Below are 24,582 nucleotides of genomic sequence, written 5' to 3' on the forward strand. Positions count from 1 at the left end.
CCCCTGCCCGCCAGCGGGGCCGCGAGACGAGCTGCGCTGGGGCTCAGCGGGGCCCCGCGCCCGGCTGGGGGCTGCCGGTGCCCCGGTGTCTGTAGGGATCCCAGCATCTGTAGGCACCCCACGTCCGTAGGCGCCCCACTGCTCTAGGGGCGAGACCTTTACATCTGCAACTATGTTATATATAGATAGATACAAAATACATTGTTAAACCATGAGTATAAGGGCGATTTATTATTAATACGACCCCGAGCGAGCTGCCGGCCTTTGTGTCCGGCCATCTTCTCCCTCCTCTGAGAAAAAAAAAAAGGAAAAGAGAGACAGCCTATTTATTCTTTGAAGTACATAAAGAAGGAAAGTTAATGATTTTAGGCTATTGCTTGGAAAGGAGCCCCTGGACCGAACCCCTACTCCGCCCTGCTTAAACAGGGACCCACAGGGACGCAGCAGAGCCTGACGGCTGTTTTGCGGCAGAGGCCGCGCGGACCATCGGCCTCTAAGCTGGCGGAGCGCGTCCGCAGCGGCGCGGCGGAGGGCTGCCGGTCTGAAATTCCTCCCGGAAGCGCAGATACTTGTCGATTTAAAAAAAAAAAATCAACCAGCCAAACCAACCAACCAAAAGGATCAGTAATACGCAGCAAGAGCTGCCGGAGAGTTTTGTCGCTGATGAAACCTCCCAAAACCTTCAGCCCCGGGGCTGAGCGGGTGGGAGGCGAGAGCCGCCGGCGGGAGACGGGGCCGGAGGAGCGGCGCCAGGCGGGGGGGCAGCAGGCGAGGAAGAGGAGGCCGAGGCCGCCCGCTGCCCCGGGGCGGCGGGGGGGGGACCCGCCGCCTCCTCCCGCTGCCTGCAGCTCTGCTCGCCTTCAAAAGCGCCTGGGAGAAGACAAACCCCCGGCTATAAATTAGCCCGGAGGCTTTTTCGATTTCGCCTGTGCGCTTTCCTCCCCCTCAGCGCCGTTATTTAATCTCTCGGCTGCCAAACTCCAGGGAATTAATCTCGGGCCGCGCTGACAGCGTTTACATTCGGCGCGGCTCAGCTAAACCGTATCAGCCGGCACAGATGAAGAGGAGACGGGGCGAGGAAGGAAGGGACGCGCTCCTGGTTAGTGTCAGCCCTGCCCGGGCAGGCTTTTTCCCCGGCTGTCTTGCTTGCCGAGCGGCTTTGCTCGGAGCAAGGAGCTGCGAGGGGATTAGAGAGGCGAAAAGAGGCCCCGGCTCTTCAAGAGGTAAAAGGGAGCTCAGCCGGGCCTGGGGCCGGCTCGGAAACCCCGGGCGGTCGGGGCGTAGGAGGTTCGTAGCGCACCCAGCGCCGCGCGCCGCCGCACGAGGCCCGGGGCCCCCCGCACGTCCTCTCCGCGCGGGTAACACAGGAGGAAAAGAAGGGAAACTGGAGGGCGGCGCAGGCCGGGCCGCTCCGGAGACGGTCTCGGCGTGGGACAGTGCTGGGGGCTCGTCCCCGGGGCCGGACGCTGCTCCCCTCCCGGGCTGCTCTGCCCTCCCTTCAGCGAGCAAACTGGGCCCTTTTAGGGCCGTTTTGGAGAAACTCGGAGCCGTTCTAACGCTTCGGACTGAGCGTTTCCTCTCGTCGGGCTGGTCCGAGCAGCGCCCGGCGCCGTCCCCAGCCGCCGTGTCTGCGGGACGAGCGCTTCTTCACGCTGCGCGCTCACTAGGCCTGTTTCTGAATAGGTATTTTCACATTGCAGTTATTTACACAGCTCGGTCTCTTTTTTACCTTCCCCTTGTAGATATATCTCTGTCGGGCCCTTGCAACAACCTCCCAGCTCTCGCCTTTGCTGTAACTGGACCCACGGGGCAGCTGGGCTCCGGGTGGGACACACGTCACCTTTAAGCTTGCTTTGCTGCGTGGCCGGTCCCGGCAGGACCGCCGCTGCCACCTCGGAGAGTAAAAAGAGCAAAGGGCTGCGTAAATATTTTCTCTCTGCAAGGTGATGCTGAAGTTCCCAGCTCCTTTTCAACAAGCCTTTGGGAAAAACAACCCCATGTTAATGATTTCCAGTCAGCGCTCGTTCTGGCTCGTCTCAGGCAAGCGTGCTAAGGTCTAATAGCTTCGTGTCCCCACCACAAAATCCCCTGAGCCAGCCAGTCCTTTCGCTCATGGTTTCCAAGCCAATGTTTCACATCTGGAGCATAGCAGCATGTGGGCTTTGCTGACCATTCGCTTCCGCCTAGAAGTATATACAGGATGTGGTAGAGACTCCAAGGACGGTTTATTAATCGCATTAACAGCACCAAAAGATTTTCCCAAAAAAGGCACAGCACAAAAAGACGGATTAAACCAGGCCATTACTCCCCCCTCCAGATGGGTTGCCTTTTGGTTCCCTTCTCCGAGTGGCACTTTGGCCGTGGCCGGCCTGGCTTGCTTTGGCTGTGCAACCTCACGGCTTTCTAGCCCGCCACCCACGTTGCCACCTCAGACCCGGGCCCTAAGCCTGGGTTGCTCCCATTAAAACTGGCCCTGCAGGCGTGCTGGTGGTTTCTATCACCCCGGTGGGATGAGCTTTCCCTTCGCTGACTGCCTGGCCCAAATTGTGCTGATGCATTTTTATTGGCATCGTCAGAGAGGAGCACAAAAAACACGATCACTTGGGTTTCTTTTCCAAGCCCTACGCCCCAGGGAAATGAGGCTTGTGGGAGCATAACAAGCGTCTGTCCGTCTTGCTGTCCATCCGTCCTCTGCCAGCAACTTCTGAAAAGGTTGGCCAGCCTCAGCCAAATTTGACCGAGGTCCCAAATACATCCCTACTTTGTAAAGCAGAGAGCTGGAAAGACCCACTGAGGGAAAGTGCGACACGACCCAGCCATGCTGGGACCCAGCCCGCTGCGACATGACTCAGCCATAGCACCAGGCACGAGACGGGCCGCAGGGGACAGAGCCGCAGAAAACTTGCCTTCTCCTGCTCAGGCAACATTTGTTGTTTTTAAAGGCTGGGAACTATCTCACAGTCCGTGGAGGTTGCGGGCGCCGTGCCTTGAGGCGGGTACCGCTGCAGGTTTCGTCTGCAGCTCTGCCCCGCAGGCCCCCGGAGCGGGGCAGAGCCCCCTGTCCGCGCCCGGCAGGCGTTGCTGCCGGACGCACCCGGGTGCTCCAGGCCCGCCGGGGCCGCCTGAGGCACGACACCAGCTCCTGCTACACGGAGATTGGCGCAAGGTACCCGCCAGCCCAGCCAAGAGCACGGGGAAGAACGTGATCCCCGGCCGGCAGGCACAGCCTGGCCTTGGTTTGAGCCCTGCGGCAGCCAGTGAGCGCCCGCCCGCCGGCTGGCTGCGCCCGGGCACCCGGGGCGGGTGGCACCAAGCCCCGCGGGCAGTCCTGGACCCCCGCCCCAGCCGCCTCGCGCCGAGCCCAGCGCGAAAGAAACCAGGGAGAGATCCAGCGGTTTGAGCGATTTATCCACTGAAGATACAAGTTTCGGTTTAATTACACCATTCTGTCCGGTTACAAACGTACTAAAAACCTACAAAAAGAAAAACAGTTACATCCATCGTACACTAAACGGCATGTATAAAACCAGCACGGAAGCGCCGAGGAACACGTACAGGAACAGTATCCGTAGCAGTATCGTTAACAGTAAAGACACAGAGTTACGTCGGACCACGCTGGCTCAGGTCTGTGGGTCACCGTGGGACTGGTTAGAGACATACGAACAATTAGAGACAACTTCAGCTATGGTAAATAGTTAGCGTTACCATCTGTTAAATAGGTCAGACCCACACAGGTAATTTTATCCCTCTCTCTTTCTGCTAAGTTGGTCCAAGTTTAGTTTATATTTTTTTTTTCCCTTCCTTGCAAGCATCTGCCTTTCTTTCCGCTGTCACTGGTGTCGGCCCCGAGCGGTCCTCACGCCGACGTTAGCGCAACGGGGCGACTTCCTACAGCAACGGGCAGGGAAGGCTGAGCTCTGGCCTCAGAGTCCAGCGAGCCGAATTCTGGTCCCCACTGAAGCCGGTGAGCGCGTCCCCAGGGAGCGGAGGGACGCCGAGATCCCCCTTACTGCATCGAGGGGAATCAAAACAGCAGAAATGCCGCAGCATTTCCCCGTTGGACTCCGCGAGTTTGGCTACCCTGGCCACAGGGTTTGGGATTGCTGTAAGCGAAAGCGATGGAGATGGTGCAAGGTCCTTAAGGGCTCCTTGACTAAACGTCTCTGGTGGCTTCAGAGTATTTCTCTAGGCGTATATGCATATATGGATATATATATATATTTTATGTGCTAGCTATGAGGAGACAGGGAGGACAGGTCTTTGCCTCATCCCATACCTAATGCTTCATTCTCCCTCGAGCACCGAGCTCCATCTGACCAAGCGTGGCATTGACCTTCAGCTGGGTGGACATGAGCTGATCTGAGCAGGTCTCTCTAGAGAGAGCCAAGACAAGGGGCTGGGACTAGACCCTGCCCTGGGGACACCCACGCTCAGCTAAATCCCACTCCTTTGACTCAGCATCCGTCCTGGGGCTGGCCAGGGGCTAGGGAGACGTTCCCACCCCGGGCACCGGTCCCAGCCTAGCCCTGGTGCTAATGCAGGGCACCAAATTGCCATGGAGCAAGGGGCCAGCTCCCGCCTTGGCTACAGCTTGGCGGGGTGTTAGAGATCCTCCTGTGCCCAGGAGCGAGAAAAAAAACCCAACCTGAGACTCCCGGATTCAAACCTGCCCACGGCAGTCGGCAGCGGGGTCCTGGTGAGACCAGCAGCCCAGCACCGTCGGCTTCACGGGGCGCGCGAGGGAGAGCAGAGCTAAAAGCGGCATTGGGGCTGCCCCGGTCAAGTCGCCGCGGTGCCTCGGGAGGTGCAGGGGTCGGGGTCCTCCCCCAGGGAAGGGGACAGCCCGGCATATCCCCGGCAAGGGCTGCTCGTGGAGGGGCCGAGCTGCGCTTGGTGCCGTGCTCCCCCTGGGACATGTCCAGCCAGCGCTCGGAGCTCAGTGTCACAACCCAGCCCCGCTGCTCCTCGCCCGTGAGTTTTTGAGGGATTATTCTGCAAGTCGGTTCCTACCTGCCCTCACTACAGACAGCAAAGCCGAGCCCAAGGCAGGCGTGGGCAGCAGCCCAGACGCGCCGGGGGCTGGAGGGGCTGCTTGAGCGCGCCGGGAGGCGAAACGCCGTGTGCCGGTGAGCAGGGCCCAACGGCAGGAGCTGATAAATGGATCCCCAGTTGGCTGCGAGCGGCTTGGATGCGAACCAGACGGCTGTGCGTTACGGGGAGCAGCTGCGTGTGCATGTGCGTGGCTGTGCAGAGACCCACGCTGGGAGCCAAGGCCTGTCCTCCCTTTCTGCTTGTCCATGCTGCATTTTTCATCCCTCTGTCACTCTGGAATCATAGTTTTTCCTTTTTCTGTTCATTTTCATCTCTCCTGAGATGAGAGTTTTCCCAGTTTAAGCAATGCCTGCTCTGTGCTGGGGGCGGCAAAGAGGGGGCGTTTGCTTTATCTCTATCTATTCCCTTAGCAAACTCTCCCCTGGCTGCCCTCCTTGCTTCATTTTACTTCCTACAGAGCTGGTAAAAATAAACATGTTTTTGTTTGCATATATTTGAACGGCCTGCAATTTGGCTGCTGGGGTGGACCCTCGAGGGACAGCAGCTGTACACATCTGGATTTGGTTTAAAAAAATACACTTGGATAAAAAACAAGCCCAACATATACATGCCTGTGCACAAAGACACACACACACACAGAGTCACGGAGCCTCTCTGCAGCGTGATTGTCCGGGCATTTGGGAGGGCCAATTTGTTTAGAGATGCAAAAAAAGAAGAAACTAAGCTACGTTCAAATGTCCTCCGACTCTGGGGCTTCCCTTGGCCGTGGTGACGCCCTGGAGCCGATGGAGACAGCCCTGCTTCACTTGCTGGGGGGGCAGCGACCCCCTCCCCAAGCCCAGCCGTGGGGAGCAACCCTCCTTTCTTTAAAGCCAGTGGGATTGCTTCCAACTGCTGCCAGGCTCAATCCGAGCCCAGCAAGGAGCAGAAGAGAGGAAACCAAACTGAAAACCAAAATTCCCTTCTGGAGCATGTTAACTTCCAAGGTTAACGTGTGAACTTTGCCTAAAGATGAAACGTCCTTGTTCTGACCTTGCCCTGTATCTGCATGGCCTGGAGAGCACATGAACTCATCAAAAAAAACCCAAAAAAACCCGCACCGCTGACCCCAAGGTTTTGGCAGGAATTGGTGAAGTTACCCAGCAAGCAGGCAGAAACCCTGACATTTGCGCTCCAAACGCTCACGCTGGAACAAGGTCAATGATTTAGCAGGTCCTTTCCCATCTGCATGGGCCTAGCCCTGACACCGGCCAGCTGCAAGCGCAGCTGACGTTGGAGAGACGCCTCTGGAGGTGGTGCAAAGGACGAGCAGCCACGCAGGCACGCGGCCGTGAGCCAGAGGTGTCGACTGTTGGCATTTTTACGGGCGCAGGCCGGTGGGCTGAATTTCAGGGGATGCTGATGCTCTAAATTACAGCCCAGCCTCAGCAGAGTCACCGAGCACCGCTCCCTTCCTCATTTGCAACCCTTTCACCGCGCAGCGGCTGCGTGCTGCTGTGACGAGGGAAGCTGGACGGCCGTTCCCTGAGCTGCCATTCCCACTGGTTACGCTCAGGGTGCCCCAGGGGGGCAGCTCCCGGCTGGGGCTCTTCTAGCAGCTTGTTTCTGGCTGAGGGATGTGGGGAAGAAAGCGCTGCAAGGCGAAAGAGTGACTGCAGCAGGTTTGGTTTTCATACCCGTCCTGGGCCGGTTCCCAAGGCATCTGGGAGGATCTGGTCCCTGGCAGAGGCTTGGCCCTGCCTTCCCCCCCGGGAGGGAGGAGTTCGGGAACCCGCTCGCTGTTTGCTTTGGAAAACCTCCTTCTTCCCTGGCAGAGCTGTTATTCCTTGTTCCGTGAGGGAAGCCGTTTCCAAGAGGCCTGAAATCTCTTACACTGGGGGTTTCCTTGCAGCCCTGCAGCCAGGCTCAGCGCGGCAAAAGTAACGGGTGCAAGCAGGGAAAGGTGATGGAGCACCATGGAGACAGGCTGGGGAACGTGGCCAAGTAGCTTAGAGCATGCCATGGATTCCCTGTTGCCCAGAGCCAGGCCACTGGGTGGTGGGACAAACTCCAGGCTATGTAAAGCAGAGCACAGAGGGACCCAGAGGTGAACACAGAAGGGAAAGACGCCTTCTGGGGCAAGGCTAGCCATGGAGGGGAGGGAGGGCTGCCAGGCTGCACAGCTGGAGGAAGAAGCGGGGGAGAGGTGGCTGCCTGGCAAAACTCGTTGCATCTAATACTGCCTCCAAGCAGCAGCTCACCTTGGGTCTAGGACAGAGGCATGCAGTGGTCATACTAGTCTGAAGGCAAAATCAAGGGTGGGAATGAGGGGAAACGACTGTTCAGCACGCAAACGGGGTAAGAAATTGTATATGAATGAGATCCTTGTGATGCTCGAGATAGAGAAGTTGACACAGTCCCTGCTCAAAGGAGCTTCTTGCCCAAAGTAGCCCAGTGCTCTCCCTCACTTGCAGCCCTGCATTCAAATGGAAGAGGGGTCCCATCCTGCCAGGGCATGGAAAGGGAAGCCTCAGGTGGGAGTAACTTGCCCAGCGAGTAACATTGCTGCAAATTAAACTGGAAAAGAAAAGTGGACAGAGCTGGGGCAAAGGGGGGCAGCTGGAAGAACCAGTCAAAATGAGAGGAGGGAGTCACTGTCCCTGCCTTGCCCCAATCTGGGAGATGGACACTGGGCTATCTGCAACTTCAAATCACGTCATTTGACTCAAGACTTCCCGGGGGGCTCCGACATACCAAAGGCTCCCTGCATCAGGCCCCTGCCAAGCATGATTTAGCTCTGCTCATCATGGGAGAGCTCGTAAGTGCAGGTGATGCCAGCAATGAGCACGGGACGGGGACCCGCGCAAGACTCATCTCTGTGGCCTCTCAAGGCAGAGGACACACAGCCACTGGCCACTTGCTGCCTCCTGCTACAAGGAAGTTTCAGCTTTGTGGGGAACAGCAACGCTATGTCAGGGAAGGAGCACGAGCAGACACAGAGCCAACATGTAGGAGAGGAGCTGGTCTGCCCTGGAAGGCAGCTGCCTCCGAGGGCAGTAGCCGTTGGAGGCCAGAAGAAATCTCGTCTCAGAAGAAGGGAATTCTCCTGCCCTCTTTGAATAAGTAACATTTCTCTTAACATTTGAGCTAGAGGAATAGCAGAGACATTTTGGGGTGTCATTGAAAAATACCGTTTGGGAAGAATGCCAAAGCAGCCCAGTGAACTTCATGTTTTGCCCCCAGATTTTCACTCGTTGATCCCCGCAGCATCCTATAAAACAGAGCCTGTGTGAGAGAGAGGGGATGTGGCTATCGCCTCCTCTCTTCTCTTTGTAACCAAAGGGGAAACTGAGGCAGCAAAAATAAGCAGACTTGCCCAAAGCTTCAGGAAGAGCCAATGTCGGAGGCAGGAGGAGCACTGTGACCGCTCTGCTCCTGCTACAGCCGTCTCGCTGGGGTCACAGTACTCTTTGCCAGGGCCAGGCAGGAGGATTGATGGTCCATGAGGGTACAAGGAACGTCCTGCATGGAAAGATTTCTACCAGGCACTTTATTTGAAGGAACCCAGTTTCACCAACAGGGCAGGAATATGTTCTACATAACAAGGGATTTATTTATTTTAGCAGAGCAGGGACCTTCCATCACACCCAGGAATCTGTCCTGGAAGCTCACATCATCTTTCTCCCCTCCTGAGCCCAGCCTGAATCTCCCTCCTTGCAGAGCAAGGCAGAAGCACCCTGGCTCTACGTCCCTCCATCTCCTTCCTCCTGCCTGCCAGACAGACTGACCAACACGCACTAGCTCCTGGAGCAGCAGGCAACGGCCGAAGCATAACCCGTGCTGTCCAAGGTGATTCTCACACATGTCCCTGCCTCCTGAGGCAACCCCAGAGGAGCTAAGGGGAGGCGGATCGGCTCGCCAGCTCCCTGGATCTGGTGCCTGTGGCTGATGCATAGCAGCCAGCGGCTACCAGCACAAGGGATCTAGCCTGCTTGCAGCGCCGAGCTCCAGGCCACGAGGGGCAGCTGCCCCAGGTGGGTCCCCTCCTTCCTCGCTCTCACACTCGAGACGAGTGGCACGTCTCTCCCGTCCCCTTGCTGCCTCCATCTCCACGACAGTTTGCAACAGATAGCCAAGAAGCAGGACTTTGGATAAAGAGATGAGTGCTGCTGCTGGACTGGTGATGTACAGTGATGTGCAGCTCTGGCGAATCCAGGGCTGCCATCCTGGGAGGTGAGTAGAGAAAGCGCAGGCAAAGCAAAGCATTTTCATTGCCAGCAGGGCGGGAGAGCAGCTTGCAGTCCTGATAAGCATCACACCCCAGAAAGCAAGGAGCCAGGTTTACCCTGGGGCTTTGTGCAGAAAACAAGGGTCATTTCAATCATTGGTAAACAGGGCTGCACATCACTGCCTTGCAGCAGGACTTGTGCAAGGTTGTTTCTCGGAGATGGTATAAGGGCGGCACAGGGCTTGGGAAGGTGGCGACTGACAGGCCAGGACTGTAAGACAGAGCCAACCATCAACTCTCTCCCCTCTTCCAACATCCCTTGTCACTGCTTCACGCTGACCCACCCACACCCTCTTTGTGGTTTTTTTTTTTTTGGCTTGTTTTGTTTTTTAACCCCATGGAGATCAAATTTTGACTTGGCAGCTAACAGAGCTGGCCCTACTGGGCTCCCCAGACTGAGCGAAGATCTTGAGAAGAGACCAGAGTGAAGTCCTGGTGTGAGCGAATCCCTCCCTGCCCCTTGCCCTTCCCCACTGTCCGCTCACAGGGTGGCGTTCGGATACTGCGCCCAGCCCACCTCCTTGTAGGCCGCCGTCACGTGGGTGTAGATGAGGGTTTTCATCTTGGTCCAAGCGCTGTGCATCTCCGGGGTGAAGTCATTGGCGTATTCTTCAGCAATGACCTCCAGCATGACACCAGTGAGTTTCTGGAGGGAGGGGTATAGCATGAGGTTAGTGAACTCTTTCCATGAGCAAGTAACAATGAATTTAGCTCTTTACCCTACAAAAAAAAAAAAAAAACAAAAAAAGAATATCAATTCCATTACTGAATTCTGGGAACTCAAACTGTCTGCCCAGCCCTCTCCAGGACTGACAGACATTCATGAAGACTTTCAGCTCCCCCAGGAGACAGACAGATGCTAATCAGCCCACCTGGGAAGATGGTAGGAGGCTGAGATACAGGCAGGACCCTGTTTGCATTTTCAAGCATTTCCCTAGTTTTGGCACTTCAAATTTTTTTAGTCCCTTCCATCACACTCGATTTTTGAAAAGACCTCAAGAGGGGACATATGGCCACCAGCACGCCTGAAGAGGTGGCTGAGGACGCCGTAAGGCAGGTTTCCCCAGGCCCAGGCAAGGGAATTGCTGATGCCTGATATTCCAGCGGTGGCTGCATTTGGAAACACTGGCCTGCAAGGGAGAACATTGCAGTGGGAAATCACAGCCACGCGAGGAAAAATTCCTGCAAGCAGGCAACCTCCTCAGGGTGAGGACAACCAGGCCTGGCTTGCCACAGCTCCCTCTCTCCTGCCCTCTTCCTATTTTCCAAAGCATCCCAGAGATTTTTGCTCCCATCCTTTACCTTAAAGTAGATGGGCTCCACTTTGTGCTTGAGGGCATGGGCCTTGCCCACCAGGGCCAGAATGGAGGAGACCTTTTCTGGGTCACTGAGGTTCTCCACCACAGTGTTAATGGCACCCATGACCCGCTGAGCGTGCTTACGCAGTTGCAAGCTCCTCTCCATCTCCAGCGGGTCCTCCATGTGCTTGAACTGGCTGAAGTACTGCTTGGCTGATGGGAAGTTGACAAAAAGCCTTCAGAGAAAGGAAAGACACTGAATACAATAGGAGTGTGGGAACAGCCTGAGAGGCTAAAGCAAAGCATGAAGTGGTGGAGAAGCTGGAAACTACCCCATTGCAATCTAACACAGCCAGTGTTGGCTTTCTCATTGAATTCCCTGACACTGGTGTGCTCAGCTGCTTAAAAATCAATAGGTTATTGCCTTTCTCCCAGACCTCCCCTATCTGCTAGAACAACCTCCCAGCTGGATATTCATCTGCCAAGCAGAGGCAAGACCAAATTCTTTACTAATATATTTGGCAACACATCCAGTGACTGGTGTACCAGATGCTATATACATTCTCACATACCAAAACACCACATCCTGCCGCAGAGAGCTGGGAACAAGCACGCAGTTCTCTTCCTTCACCTGAGCCAGCCTCTCCCTACCCCTCTTGCCCAGATGCACCACAGCTTCTTGGCACAGCACACTTTATGCCTGTACCACCACCGCAAAGGACTCACTCCCTGATCCAGCTGCCCCCGGGCTTTCACAGATCTGGCCCATCTGAGAGTTTGCAGCAAGGTTTCAGCCCAGAGCTCGCAGCACAGAGGTCAGGGCACAAGGCACTCACAACCACTGGGTGGTTGAGCTCACATTGCTGCTACTCTATGCCAGGAGCCATTTCCCTCAGCTGCAGCAAAAGAACATGCTCAACACCCAACATTCCTATCTAAGCTCCTGTGGACCCTCTTTTCTGCAGGATGAAAATCAATCCCAACAAAACACAGCTGAGCCAAACAGACTTGTGGCTACCTTTGAGCTGCTAAGCCATGCTCAGGAGCACCCTGAGGTGCCCAAGTGTTGTGTGTCTGCTTAAACTGCTGCTAAACCTCCTTGCTGGGGAAGGAGGTCAGTGCCCTGCTCCTGCATCAGGTGATGTTTTCCCAGGGGCACAGAGCAAAGATGCAGCTGGGAGCCAGGCGCGGAGAGCCCCTGCAGAGCGAGTGGAGCAGGACCCTGGCTCTGCACCTCCAGCAGGAGGAAGCTGCGTCCAAGGGGCCCAAGGGTGTCGGAGCAGGAGCTGAGGGACCGGGCCCACAGATCCCATCACTGCAGGCCCCAGTCTGTGGCTATTCACAGCCAGGACTGTAGCTCAAGTTGCATTAACCACCCCTTTCCACTGGATTTACACCAGAGAGAACAGCAGCAGGATTTGCTCCCTCCTTTCACCCATCTCCTTCCCTTCAACTCCAGACATCATCGGGTTGGAGCAGCTGGGCTCCCTCTGCCTCCGTCTGTGCCTACGTTCGACTGGAGGGGAGCCAGCGGCGGGTGCTTGGGAGGTGGCAGACAGCTCTCAGGGCCGTCCCTCCATGTCTGCTCCGTCCTCAGCCCCAGGCAGAGGCCTCCCATCACCCATCTGCCTCCTCCCCTTGCCCAGGCTGCTGAAACCCCCTCCCCAAGCACGATCTCAAACCATGCCAATATTTCCCAGCCCGCTCCCAACCGTTGCTCCCTGCCTCCAGCACCAGGTTGCATCATCTTCCCTGGTCCAGGGACAATCGCAATTTTAGCGGTGATCAGACCACTTCATTATCCTCTTTCTCGCCCCCCCATTTCCTTCCCCCACTCTGTGGGCTTGCGAAAGATTCGGGGCGTTGCCAAGAAAGCAGCGCGAAGCGGTGAGTGGAAGATACCACCACTTCTGTTACTTCTCTGAGGCATCTGGGATTCATCAGATGGCCCAAAATAGGTTTTGGAGGTGTGAAGAGTGTGCAGCGGAAAGGGTGGGGGAAGCAGGAAGGTGGAAAGGAGGGGGACAAGGTGTTGCTTTTAAAAGCCAAAGGGGGGGCCCATGACAAAACTCCTCCTGTTATTGTGCAACCTCCCCCAGGCTGAGCTCAGAGAAGCTCCTCCTGCCACATCTGTTCCCTGTCAGGAGAAATCATTTCCCCCAGCCCGGATCCCCTCCAGCTCCTGTCACCACAGAGATTTGCAGTTCGTCTCCTTCAGTTCAGAGCCGACAGAGATGAGGCAGAGGCTGTCAGAGCATGAGGTGGCCATGGTCGAGACAGCGGTCCCCGTGGCCCTGTGCAGATCCACCAGCTCCTCAAGCCGTGCTTGGGGCAACTGACGCCAGCCGGGCCCCTGGTGATCATGCCCTGCTCCTGGGATGTGAGGCTTCCACCTGGACTGCTTCCCAACAGAAGGGCAGATGTTCTTCTCCCTTTTAATGGGACCATTTTTCCTGCACCCTGCCTCCCTCTGGGAGCTCAAGCTCCTTCCTCCATCCTGCTCTCTCCCTCCCTCTCTCCTACACAATCTGTTGCTGTCCCTGAGCCGGCAGCTCGAGCCAGCCGGTGCAGATCAATGCCTCTCAGCTATTGACAGCTAGCAGACCTTCCAAGGTCACATCTAAGCTCTGTGCTGTCCCTGTTGGCAGATCTTCTCCTTCCCAATGCCCAGCCCAGGCAGCTGTCCTCCCTGGCAAGTCAGCCTGCTCTCCTCAGGATTCGGGGTGAAAGTGGGACTAGCTGCCTAAAGACGACCCTGGTGCAGGTATATATGTCTATATGCTGAAGCCTCCAAGTCCCCAGTCCCTGTTCGCCACCCAAAGTTCCCTGAAAAGCCTCAAATGAGTTCAGTTTAAGGGCATGATGCTGTGAAGACCAAAGGGAATGGGCTGGGGAACAACAACCACCACCACACAACACACCAGTCTGACTCACACTGTCTTTCAGCAGAAGGCACATAGTCAGGGAGGAAAACCGACTCCTCCATCATCAGAAATCCCAACATCTCCCCACAAAGAGAAGGACTAGAGAGGTGCTACTGGGGTGAGCACGCTTCACAAACGCAAGCTGGGGGCAAAGGGGGGTTGCCTCTGTCCAATGGTATCACCTCCATCTCCTCTGCCATGTTAGGCATGTGGCACCAGGAGCCAAGACTAAGCAAAACCAAGGAGCCTCCTGCCAGGGTCACACCAAGTAACTGCTTTCCAGCCCTTCTCATTTTGCAGGCCCCAAAGGTGACATCCCCCGTGAGAACTGAACCCAGTGACCGTGCATTTCTAAAGGACCTGCAAGAGAAGGCTGAGAGCAGTCCCCAGGGCTGAGGGAGGAGGCACGAGACCTTTCTGTGTCCTCGCTGGATGAACTATGCCAGAAGTACATAAAAGCAGCAAAACCCAGGCCACCTTCTTCATACCCCATCTTGAAAACATGCAGAAGCAGGAAACACGTGCCTGATGAGGAGCAAGGGTGCAACGCTGTCCTACGTTGCGTTGGGGGAGTGGTTTTTAGTCTTATAGATCCCCCTCAGCATAAGTGCAGGGGCTGCCCTTCATGCAGCTCGCTACCCTATGCGGGAGGGCATGAGTGTTTTCCCTAGTTCGCAGATGGCGAACTGAAAGCGAGAGGAGCCAAAAACAACTTGCTAAAGTCAAAAAGGAAGTCGATGACCAGCTAGAGACCTGGAGCCAATGGTTAATGCCTCCTTCTTTCTCTCCACTGGTGGATAAAGTCAAGCACTTGCAGTAAAAACTTCTGGCTTAGGCCTGGAGGAAATATTTGAGTTGCAAACAAAAAAAAAAAAGAGGGAATGAGACCAGCTCAGTGGTAGCTGTGAATAAACACAGAAGATTAATTTAACACAAAGGTTAAATATAACCAGAGGAAAGGGAAAAAAGGAGGAAGAAATAAAATAAGTCAAACAATAGTGAATTAGAAGAGGTGTTTGTTGGTTCCCCCCCCCCAATCTACAGAACATTTTTCTGGAGCTCAGACGCCTCAGGCTCTCAAATTTTGTTGGCTCATTACACATGTGTGTGCGTGCGCGCACACATTGGGCTTTTTTCCTCATTCGAGTCATTAAAAATATGATATTTACCATTGCATATCACACAAAATTATGATTGATGGAAAACAGATGCCTGAATACCAATCTCATTAAATTTCTTTTTAAGTGATTCCTTTCTGCACCCGCTAATTTGTATTCTGTGAGCGACATCTGGACCAAATGGACAGGATGTCGAAATTGTTTTTCCTCTCTCTCTTCTGCCCTTTCAATAACTTTAAGGACACAGCCTTTACCAGTAGCAGAGCCAAAGGAAATAATTAAGGTGCAAACCACTGCGGTCACTGGGAACCTGTTTTCTGTCCAGTAAAAGAGATGCCACTTATCGCGTTCTGCCCTCCGTCCTCCCTCTCCCCCGGACCCTGCAGAACCGAGAAAGCAAGGACGAAATCTTCAAGCGCAGACATTTCCCTCCTCCCCTGTACCCAGAGCTGGGGCCAGCTGGAGACAGGACACCTGCGCACTGCTCAATTTGTTATCCAGAGCACTTCAACCCTCCATGCCTCATTTACCCTGTTTGCAGACCGTGGAATGAAGATTGCCACTGACCCCTATACGTTGCTGGGAGACCTTTAGATGTGCAGACCACGGCATGCAGTGAGCATTCGTAGACTTTTTGTTAGTTTTTCCTGCAAATGCTTTCAGGCTCTCTCTCTCTCTCTCTCTCTCCTAATCCCTCTATACGGGCAAAATTCTGCCTAAAGCAGCCTGAAGCCTCTGCGAGCCTCTTTCCAAACCTCTCCTTCAAGCTCCTGCCTGCTCCGATGCCTACAAAGCAGCTGATAATGGAGAGGCAGGTGGTGTGTGGTGACTGCTATTTATTATGCTCAGGACTGTCTCACTGCTTTGCCTGCATGTTTCCATGCTTCTCCCAGCCACCTGTAGTCTATTGGCTTATTTTTAGACTGCAAGTTTACTGGGGCAGGGGCTGCTGGTGACAGCAGGAGTTTAAAGCTCCCAGACCAAGGAGAGAAAGCTCTCAACTATGCCATCACCACTGACCAGTGAGACGGAAAAAGAAACATGTAATTGAAGCTGGAAGAGGAGAGTTCATCCATGCCCCCGTAGAGTCCTGCCCCTACTCTTCTCTGAGGGCTCAGAGAGGTGGAGATGGTGGTGGGCAGCACCCTGTGCAGGCATGGAAAGGCTGGAGGGAAGAAGGCCAGTCCCATCCACAGATGGAGGCTAAATTTGACTTCTCACACAGCTCACTGAAAACAATAAAAAAAAGCATAACCGGCCTTCCCCCTGGTAGGGCTCCCATCCCACCAGGGTGCCGTGGGAACAGGCTCTGGCCACCTCTTTGAGCAAGGCTAAGAGCAGGCTCAGAGATCAGCTCGGGGCCGTTTTGGGAGCCTTCCGCAGGCTGGCATGACAGCCAACAGGAGGCACAGAGGCCCATCCGCTCCAGGGACAGGGCCCAAGGAAGAAGGCAGGTTTGTCTGCCCGGTTTTGTCTATAAAGGATTTCATCTCCTCCAGTCCCTCCTGCTCCAGCTCCTCACCATTAGCCAAAAAAACCCTGTCGCACTCAGGAGTGCTGGGGCCATGAAGCTCAGAGTCAAAATCATCTCTGGATGTCTCCAGCCAAAAGGATTTCCAACAGGCCTTTGGTTTCCTAGGGCATTTGTAAGCCCCCGCCCTCAGGGCCTTCATCCCCGACACCCTTGTTGGAGCTGCTACCACCAAGCCCATTGTCTCTGCCTTCATGCTGTGCAGCCACCGACCGTCACTGAGCCTCACTGCCTGGCCAGGGCTCCTTTCTGTGCAGCATCAGCAAGAACGAATGTCATGAATATACCGCTCTATTAAACACAGTTAACATGGTCCGGCACAGTTAGAAGTTATTAGGAAACAGGACTGAAAAAACGACTCAGAGAAACATTCCTCAAAGGAAGGTGCATGTGAAGAAAGGAGCTCACCAAAGCCTGTCAGCACATCCTGTCCCCCTGGGAACAACGGAAGGGTTTGGGGATGGAAAAAAGGTCTGGAGAGCACCCATAAAACAACCCCTAGGACAGCAGTGAGCGGGATGCGCTAGGATGTGGCCCAAGTGCCAAGGACCCACCATCCATCCTCCCCATCAAGACCCACTCCAATGTCCAGCGGGTCCAAACACAGAGCCAGCACAGGCCCCTCCAGAAGTCCAGTTCCTCCACCAGCAGGTCATTTCTGTCTCCCCTCTCACAAAAAGCAAACCTCTCCCTGCCACCCACTTCACCTGCTCACCTACGGGAGCAACAGGATCACAGCATCCTGCTTCCCTCCAGCCTCATTAGCCCTGGGGGTACCGCCAGTGCCCCCAGCAGCCCCCATGCAGAGAACAAGGTCTCTGCTCGTGCGCTGTGAGCCTATTATCCTGACACTCTTTTTTCAGGATGCAGAAAACCTGGGTTTCTGCAGCTCCTGCAGCATCTCCTTGTGAGGGTCGTTACACCAATTACACTCACTTGGGATGAAGAGATTGGGGCCTGCTGCTCAGCAGCTTTCCAAATGGCCTGCAGGGGGGCTTTGCTTTCTGTTTGCACAGTTGGGGCTTTTTACAATTGCAATTTCTAGGAGCGTAATCCCCAAAGCTGGACCTCTGAGAGCAGCCCACAGCCAGCTCCACGCACACCAGGGCTGTCCAGCTCCGTCCTCGCCCGGGACCCCACGAGTCCTTTCCCCAGACTTTGCATTTCCGGCCTTTGCGTCTCTCAGCGGGGGGTCCGGTGCCGGTGCGGTTTAAGCCGTGCTCAGCTCCCAGCGATGCCAGGGATGCCCTGGCATTTCCGTGGTTTCATGAGCGCGGCAGCTCCTCGAGCGTGCCGCAAAGGCGGGCTGCACGCTCCCGGGCACGCAGCGCCCGCTCGCCCGCCCCATTCGCCACGCTGTTTAACAGAGCTGAGATTTGGCCCTCGCCTCCTGCTCCAGGGCAGAGATTTGGGGGGGCTGGTTCCAACGTATGCAGCATTTCCTCAAATAACACAGGGAAAGCGGGAGGCCTCTCTGTGCCGGTGCACGGACAGGTCCCCGGGGCCCCCGGCAGCCGCACGTTTCCAGCCCCACGGGGCTCACGAGCGCGTCCAGCGTTGCACCAGTGCCGGGGTGCTGGCGGGAAGCTAAGACCGCGGCTCCTCCCCGGGCCCCTGCACCAAACGCCTCTCCGCGGCGCCTCCGTGCAGCACCTCGGGCAGGCGGGTTCGGGAAAGGTGTTGCTCTGCTCCTAGCGCGCGCGCCAGCATCCTTTGCCGGCCGAGCAGGGACGGCTCCCGACGAGCTGCTTGTTAACGGAGCGGGGTGACCCTGCTCCCTCCGCTGCTGAGCCGCTCGGTGGCCCGCTCCGCCGCGGGGGCTGTGTCTAGGTAGCCCTTATGAAACCTAAAACCCCTTTTCGCCATTCCTGGAGCGGGGCCGGGGGGCGAGGGGGTTGTTATTTTGAAAATGTCTCCCCCTTTTCTCCTGCAAAACAGCTAGTCAGACTGAGCGCAGTGATTCACGAGAGCGTGACCGACCGGGGAAGAGGGACGTCGTCGCGAGGAAGGTCGAGCTTTTCCCGGTGCCCTTTCCAAAACAAAGTACTGGAAAGGGGAGGGGGGATTTTTCAGAAGGGCTTTGGTCTGGAATATAGCTTTTTGCAGCCAAAACTGGACCCCCTCCTTCCCTCCCCTCCCCTGAAGAAAACCTGAATGAAATACGTTTTGGCTTTGGGTGGCAGTTGGACAAATCACTTCTTTAAATGCCATTTTGGGTGGATTCAACACATTTTTATTTAATTCAGCCAGCTTGAAAAAATAGGTTTTCTGCGTAGCCAGACTCATTACACAGGCTCTTTGGTATTTTAACCTAATATTTAGAATAAAGTCCGGTCTCCAGTGAGCGCTTTTGCATGTCAAAGCTCCTTGCAAACCGTCTGCATCCAGGTGCGGTCGCTCAGACCTAGCAGCTATCGAGTCCCCGGGGCCCCGATCCTGCGCTTGGACCCCTTCCGCTCCCCCCTCCCCGCTTTCCCGTTCCTACGCGAGAGCGAAGGAGCGCACCGGGGCGCTGCGGCCGGGAAAGGAGGATTTTCTGCGCTGGAGAAGACACAAATGTGGGAAATTTGGAAGAGGTGCTGGGCCTGGAGCAGAGCTGGGGAGGGGGACGGGAGTGGAGGAAACCCCCGGAGCCTGTGGTGGCCGCATCCGGTCTGCTGGCTTGGGGCTCTTTTAATGTGCGGTGCGGCTGCGCCTGGCAGCGAACGGGGAAAAAAATCCCAGCGTTTCATCCCCACGAGCCCGAAGGGGACTACAACGGGTAGCGGTGCCTTTTCGAAAAGCCCCGACTATAAGCAATCTGGATGTGCAGACGGGGAAACCGAGGCGCCGCAACGCGCCCCGGGGTCCCGCGGAGGCCAGCTCTGAGCCAGGCTTTCCGGCCACGCCGGCCCGCGCTGCCCGCCCGCACGGCCCGAGCCCTCGGGACGCCCTGCCGCGGCGGGAGCGCGGCGCCGCCACCCGGCCGGCCCCCGAGCCCCCTGCCCTCCGGCTGCGGCGAGCCCACCGGCCCCGTTACCCCAGAAGCCTCCGGTTCCCGGGAGGAAGAAGAGGGCGCCGAAGGCACGGTGCCTCCTCCGGAGCGAGGCTCCCGCGCGGCCGAAACTCTCCATTAGGGACATAGTCGTAACTGCGCAGCTCGGATCCCCAGGGGCCGGCGGCTGCTCAGCCAAAAGTCCCTGTTGGTGGGGTTTATTTCCCCTCGGACGCAGGGGGCCCTGCGAGGTGGGTGCTGCAGGGAAGGGATTTGTGGGGACTTCAAGCAGCGGCCTCGGCCCCCGGCGCCGGGAGCCCGCCGCCCCCACGGACGCCGCCGTCCCGCTTGTGCCTCAGTTTCCCTGCCCGCGGGGAGGGCCAGCGCCGACCAGGCGGCGGGCAGAGAAGGGCGGCAGCCGCGCTGCAGGTTCCCTCCGGGAAAGCGCCCCCCGCTTCTGCCTTGGGGTGGGCATCACCACCTCCCGCGTCTGCCCTGCGTGCCTCGGTTTCCCCTGCCCGGGCAGCAGCGAGGGTCCCCCACAGTCCCTGGCAAGCGTGCGCGCCCTTGCATTAAGCATCACGGCGAAGTCCTGTCCTTCCTTTCCTAACCGCCCCCTCTCCGCCCCAGCTCATGGGTTCTGGCAGAGAGCGGGGGCTGGTTTGAACTGGGACGTGCTGGGGTAGGGCCGTACGCAGCGCCAGGACGGCTCCGGGTGCCGAGCTGGCCCTCCCCTGCCGGCGCGGCCGTAGGGAGACCCCTCGCCCCGGTGCCGCAGCTCTCCCCGGACCGAAAAAAAAAATAGAGAGAAGAAACTGGATCAGAAACTTATACTGGGAAAGTTTCAGCGGAGACGGGAGCTGGGCCGCGGCCGGCACCTCGCCGCCCCGTCCCCCTGCCCCGAGCGAAGCGGCGCAGCCCTGGCTCTCCCGCCGGGGCGAGGGCCAGCGAGCTCCCCGGGTGCTTCCCGTCATCCCCAGCCCCTCGGAGCCAAGCGGGTGCCCTTGGGCAGGGGGTGCCCTCGGGCAGGGGATGCCCTCGGGCAGGGGATGCCCTCGGGCAGGGGATGCCCGGCTGCCCTCGCCCACGGGGCCCCAGCGCGCCCCAGGAGCCGGGCGAGCAGGGCACTTGCCACGTGCACCCGGGACCAAGCCTGCCCGGCCACCTCGTCCCCTGCGGTCACAGGCCTGGGAAAAGGGGACTCCGGCAACCGGCCACCTCCGGCGTTGGGGCCGGGTCCTGGCCAGGCGGCAGCCCGGTTTCCCCAGCAGCCAGGCCGTTTGCAGGGAAAGCGCCTGGGAGCCCTGCAAACCTCCCTGGAAGCCCAGGGAGGGGCTGGGAGCTGAGCTTGCAAAGCGCCCGGTGGAAATCCCGTCCTGCCGAGGTCGGGGCTCGATCCCCACCGCCTCTGGGGCGAGATGCCGTTCCTGGGACCTCCAGACCTCCCGAGCCGGCTCCGCGGGGCGCGAAGCCTTGGGGGAATGGGCTCAGACGTGATCTGGCTCTGAGAGGAGGGAAACGTTTGGAGGAGGCGGCGGAAGCGGGACTAAAACGTCAGTTTGGCTTCTCTGCCGAGGGGGGCTAGGAAAATCCCGTTGCAATGCTGGCAGCTGGCCGGGAGGAGAAGCAGCTCCGTTCACCGGCACGTCCTGGGTGGGGGGGTCTGCTGGCGGCAGAGCCCACGGGCTCGGTGCGTGAGCTCTCAGCCTCTCGGAAAACTTTTGGGTGATGATTGACACAAAGCGCATCCCTGCAAGGGGGGTCTGCAAGCGCAGGCTGGTCCGGCAGTCCCCGCTGCGGGAGCGAACCCGGGGCACCACGATTCAGTCTCCCATTTGGGGCGTCTCGGGTTGCGTCCTGACACTGGGAGCTCGGCCAGAGAGGACCCTGCTTTGCCGGCCCCAGGGTGGATGCAGGGACGTGGAGGTTCACCTCTCCCGCCAGCATCTTGGCCGTGAGCGTTGCCAACAGGTCGCTGCGTCCCTCTGCCCGGCCGGGTCCCCCCTGCTCAGCCTGCCGTTCCCCCTCTCCGCGGGGGACAGACCCGAGAGCGCTCCCGCCTGCGCCCCCGCCGGCGCTCGGCGCTCCCCCGCCGCCGGCGGCACCGCTCCGGCCCCTCGCCGCCGGGAGCCCGCGACCCGGAGCCGGCGCTGCCTCTCCCCGGGGAGCCCGCTCGAGGCGCAGAACGAGGTCACGCCACCAGGCAGCCGCCGGCCGGCGCCGGGAAAACCAGCCGGACCCCTTTTTCAGCTACAAAACCCCGTGTCACCCACCTGCCTCCGCGCCGCAGCCCCGCGGCGGGCGATGCCCGGCCCCCCGTGCCCCAAACCCTCTGCGGCCGGCCCCTCTCCCGCCGGCGGCCTCGGCGCCCTGCTGCCGCGGCCGACTCCGGCGCGCTCCTTCCCGCCGCCTGACGGACAGATGGTGCCCTCGGAGACACACCTGCTTGGGTCTAGATCTTGGCTCCCAACTTGCATTATTTCACCCGCGAGCCGGCTACGGACAAATCCCATCCGCCCGGCTCCAAGCGACGGGGGAAGAGCCACCCCGGCACGCATGAGCCCGGCACCGCTCTCCCCTCCTCCTCCGCTCCTCCACCTCCGCGCGCGTCTAAGGTGACCTTTCCGATGGAAATAGATTCCCACCAAGTGCCCGGCAAGGCTGGCCCACTCCCCCCGCCGCCGCCGCCGCCCGGGAATCACAGGAGGGCTGTGAAATCGGCCAAGCGCCGCGCCGCGAGAGCTCCCCACTCTCTGTCATTCACTGCATTTCAGTGATATATATATTGCTCTCCCTGTTTCTTGCAGCTAAAGGGAGAGATGTGAGGTGCATTCACCCCTTCTCCCTCTCTCTCTTTTGCTTTATTTTTTTAAATACCTGATGAGTATGGAGACCCCAACGTCCTCGCAGTTTGCGTATACTCTGCTCCAGGTCTCTTGAATAACCTTTTTCTCCGCGTCTGAGATCTCTTCACTTCTTTCCCATCTCTCAATCTCCATTTCTCCCTGGACTTTCTCCATGAAAAACAGCCGGCACAATCCTCCGGGAAGCCAGGAGGAGATAAAGAGGGATGTGTGCGAGCGTGCGTGCGCGTGTGTATCCTGCGAGAAGAGACAAGGTGTTTGCTCAGCGGGCGGGCGGGTGGCAGCGTCTCTGCCTATGTGTGTGCGTGCGTGCGTGCGTGTGTGTGTGTGTGCTTATATATGTAATTTTAAAAAATATCCTGGAGGTTTAGTGCCTGCGATCAGATCTGAGATCTCCCAGTGCTGTCCATGGCTGTAGTTAGCGTCAGCTCAGCTCGGATGTGTATGACTGACTGATGGGAAACTGCCTAAAAGTAAAATATTCAACGGCATTGCAAGACCAGCCTCTTTACCAATGTGTGAACGTGAGCTCACTTTCTCTCTCCTCCTCTCCCTCTCGCTCCCCCCTCCTTTTTTTCTCTTCTTTTTTTTTCCCCCGAAAGGGAGAGACGGGGAAGAGGTTCTGGGCAGCATCAGGACAGTGCGCGCAGCGGGGGGGTCAGCACTGGAAGTTGGGTTTTTTTTTTTTCCCCAGCCCTTGTAAACAGCTCAGAGGAAACGCAGAATCCAAAGTGTATGATTAAACTTATCCCAACAGCTGGCTCAGCTGCGCCCTGTCTCTTCGCTCTCTCCTGCGCTACCTTGTTTCGCAAGCGGTCGTGTTTCCAACGAAAAATCCTCGCTTGCCTCACGTTTCCAGGCTGGGCAGACTTGGGGCGCGAGGGGAGCGCGAGATACCCCTGGTCTCTGAGTAAATTATTGCCTGTCCTGCGGGGACTTTTTTCATTAGCAGAATTTGCTCTCCGTTCTCCTTTCATTACCAAACCGCAAAGGGACCTAGAGTTCGGGCACTCGTGGAATGAATTTATTGTTATTCTGAGATTGCACTGTTTCTGATTGATGGCATCTCGGCAGGGAAGCGGACAAGAGGAGTACTCCTGCCTCAGGCTTTCTGCTGGATTTGTGTGTGCGTTTGGGTCATTTTTAACCAAACAATGGTCCCAACTCACTAAAAATCCGGACAATAATCTGTAGCCCAGTCCATTTGCACAGCGAGAAGGAAAATACTACACAGACTTGTAATAACCGACAATCCCCCAGAGGGGGATCAGAGACAAGAGAAATAGCCTGTGAAAGAGTGGCTTGTGCATAGACACAACCAGTGCGTGCTGGCTCCCCCACCGCCTTTGCACGCTCGCCGAGGAGCGAGTGGGCAGACGGACAGACGGACGAACCGGTGGCTGCATCGCGGGCGCATGGACGGGCAGAGGTTGGGGGCAGCCGAGCCGGGCTGCCACACTGATGCCGCTGCAGCAGAGAAGGTGGCATGGCTCTCGAAGGGTCCCCAGGCTCCCCGGGGTCCCCAGGGTCCTCAGTGCCCTGGGCAACGTGCTGTGCACTGGAGTAAAGAGCAGAGCTGTCTGGCGTGTGAATCGCCTCCCTGCGGAGGATGCTCACCGTGAGCATCTTTGGGGTCAGAGCCCTGATATTGCAGACCTGCCGAGGCTTTTGCTCTGTTTCTCCTCAAAACCAGCCTCAGCCATCACCGCATTAATTTGCTGACCCTTGTGTCAGCAAATTGGCTCTGGCAGATCTGACTAGAAGGAGCGAGAAGATGCCGCCCGCAGCTTCCCCCCTGGAAATGCCCCTGGCATGGCCCCGGGACAGGCTGGGAGCCCTCGCACCGTCTGCGGCGCCCCTTCAGCTCGGCGGATGGGCCGCCAGCGGAGAGCTGCTGACCGCAGCAGCCGGTGAGCAGAGCCCGTGCTGCCAGCCTTACACGTCCAGGAGGCAGGAATCAGTCAGGTCACCTCCATCACAACAGCACTGGCTTCAAAACCATCACATTGTCATCAGCCAGGTTAAAGCTTTGACTTGTCTGCTGTTCGTTAGCCACTGGGATTAGCACTGCTGAGCCTGAGCTCAAATATGAGATGCAATGGCACAAGGCGGCCACCATGAGAAGTTCAGGATGGTTCCATCAGCTCAGGATGGTTCACATGTCCAACCCTTTCATCCTGCCTTGAAAATGCAGGGAAATATGCACTGCATTTAAATCCAGTTTAAAGTCAGAGCAAAACTGCAATGCGGTGTTAGCACATTTGGAAAGGAAAAATGCAAATTATGACAAATAATAGTAGAGCTCATGCAATTATCTAGGTAGAACATTTATTTGCTGCATGTTTAAAGAGAAAGGGCTCTTCTCTTAGAAGCTTTCATGCCTTGTATCTCGGACAATACCTTGCTCATAGTCTTGTGTCTAGCTATACAGTAAACCTGGCTGCAGCGGCATTTTGCCTCACTCCCTGCCTTTAGGAGTGAAGGGATCTTGATTCAAGAGTCTCAATTTTCATTAAAAACACATGTGACAGCATCCTGAAAGCTGAGCAAGCAG

At 57.2% G+C, this 24,582-nt stretch overlaps 1 protein-coding gene across 1 annotated transcript; it reads right to left on the minus strand.

The window, feature by feature from the left end:
• Positions 1-3,391: 3,391 nt before the first annotated feature.
• CYGB (cytoglobin) lies at positions 3,392-22,586 on the minus strand. The gene is made up of 3 exons (XM_009668444.2): positions 22,042-22,586; positions 10,622-10,853; positions 3,392-9,965 (listed from the first exon to the last, which is right to left on the minus strand). Exons 1-3 carry the CDS (start codon positions 22,182-22,184, stop codon positions 9,801-9,803), a joined length of 540 nt encoding a protein of 179 aa, XP_009666739.1. The 5' UTR covers positions 22,185-22,586; the 3' UTR covers positions 3,392-9,800.
• Positions 22,587-24,582: the final 1,996 nt, after the last annotated feature.

The sequence above is a fragment of the Struthio camelus genome, chromosome 19 (genome assembly GCF_040807025.1).
Source record: "Struthio camelus isolate bStrCam1 chromosome 19, bStrCam1.hap1, whole genome shotgun sequence".
In the NCBI taxonomy this organism is placed as follows: Eukaryota; Metazoa; Chordata; class Aves; order Struthioniformes; family Struthionidae; genus Struthio; species Struthio camelus.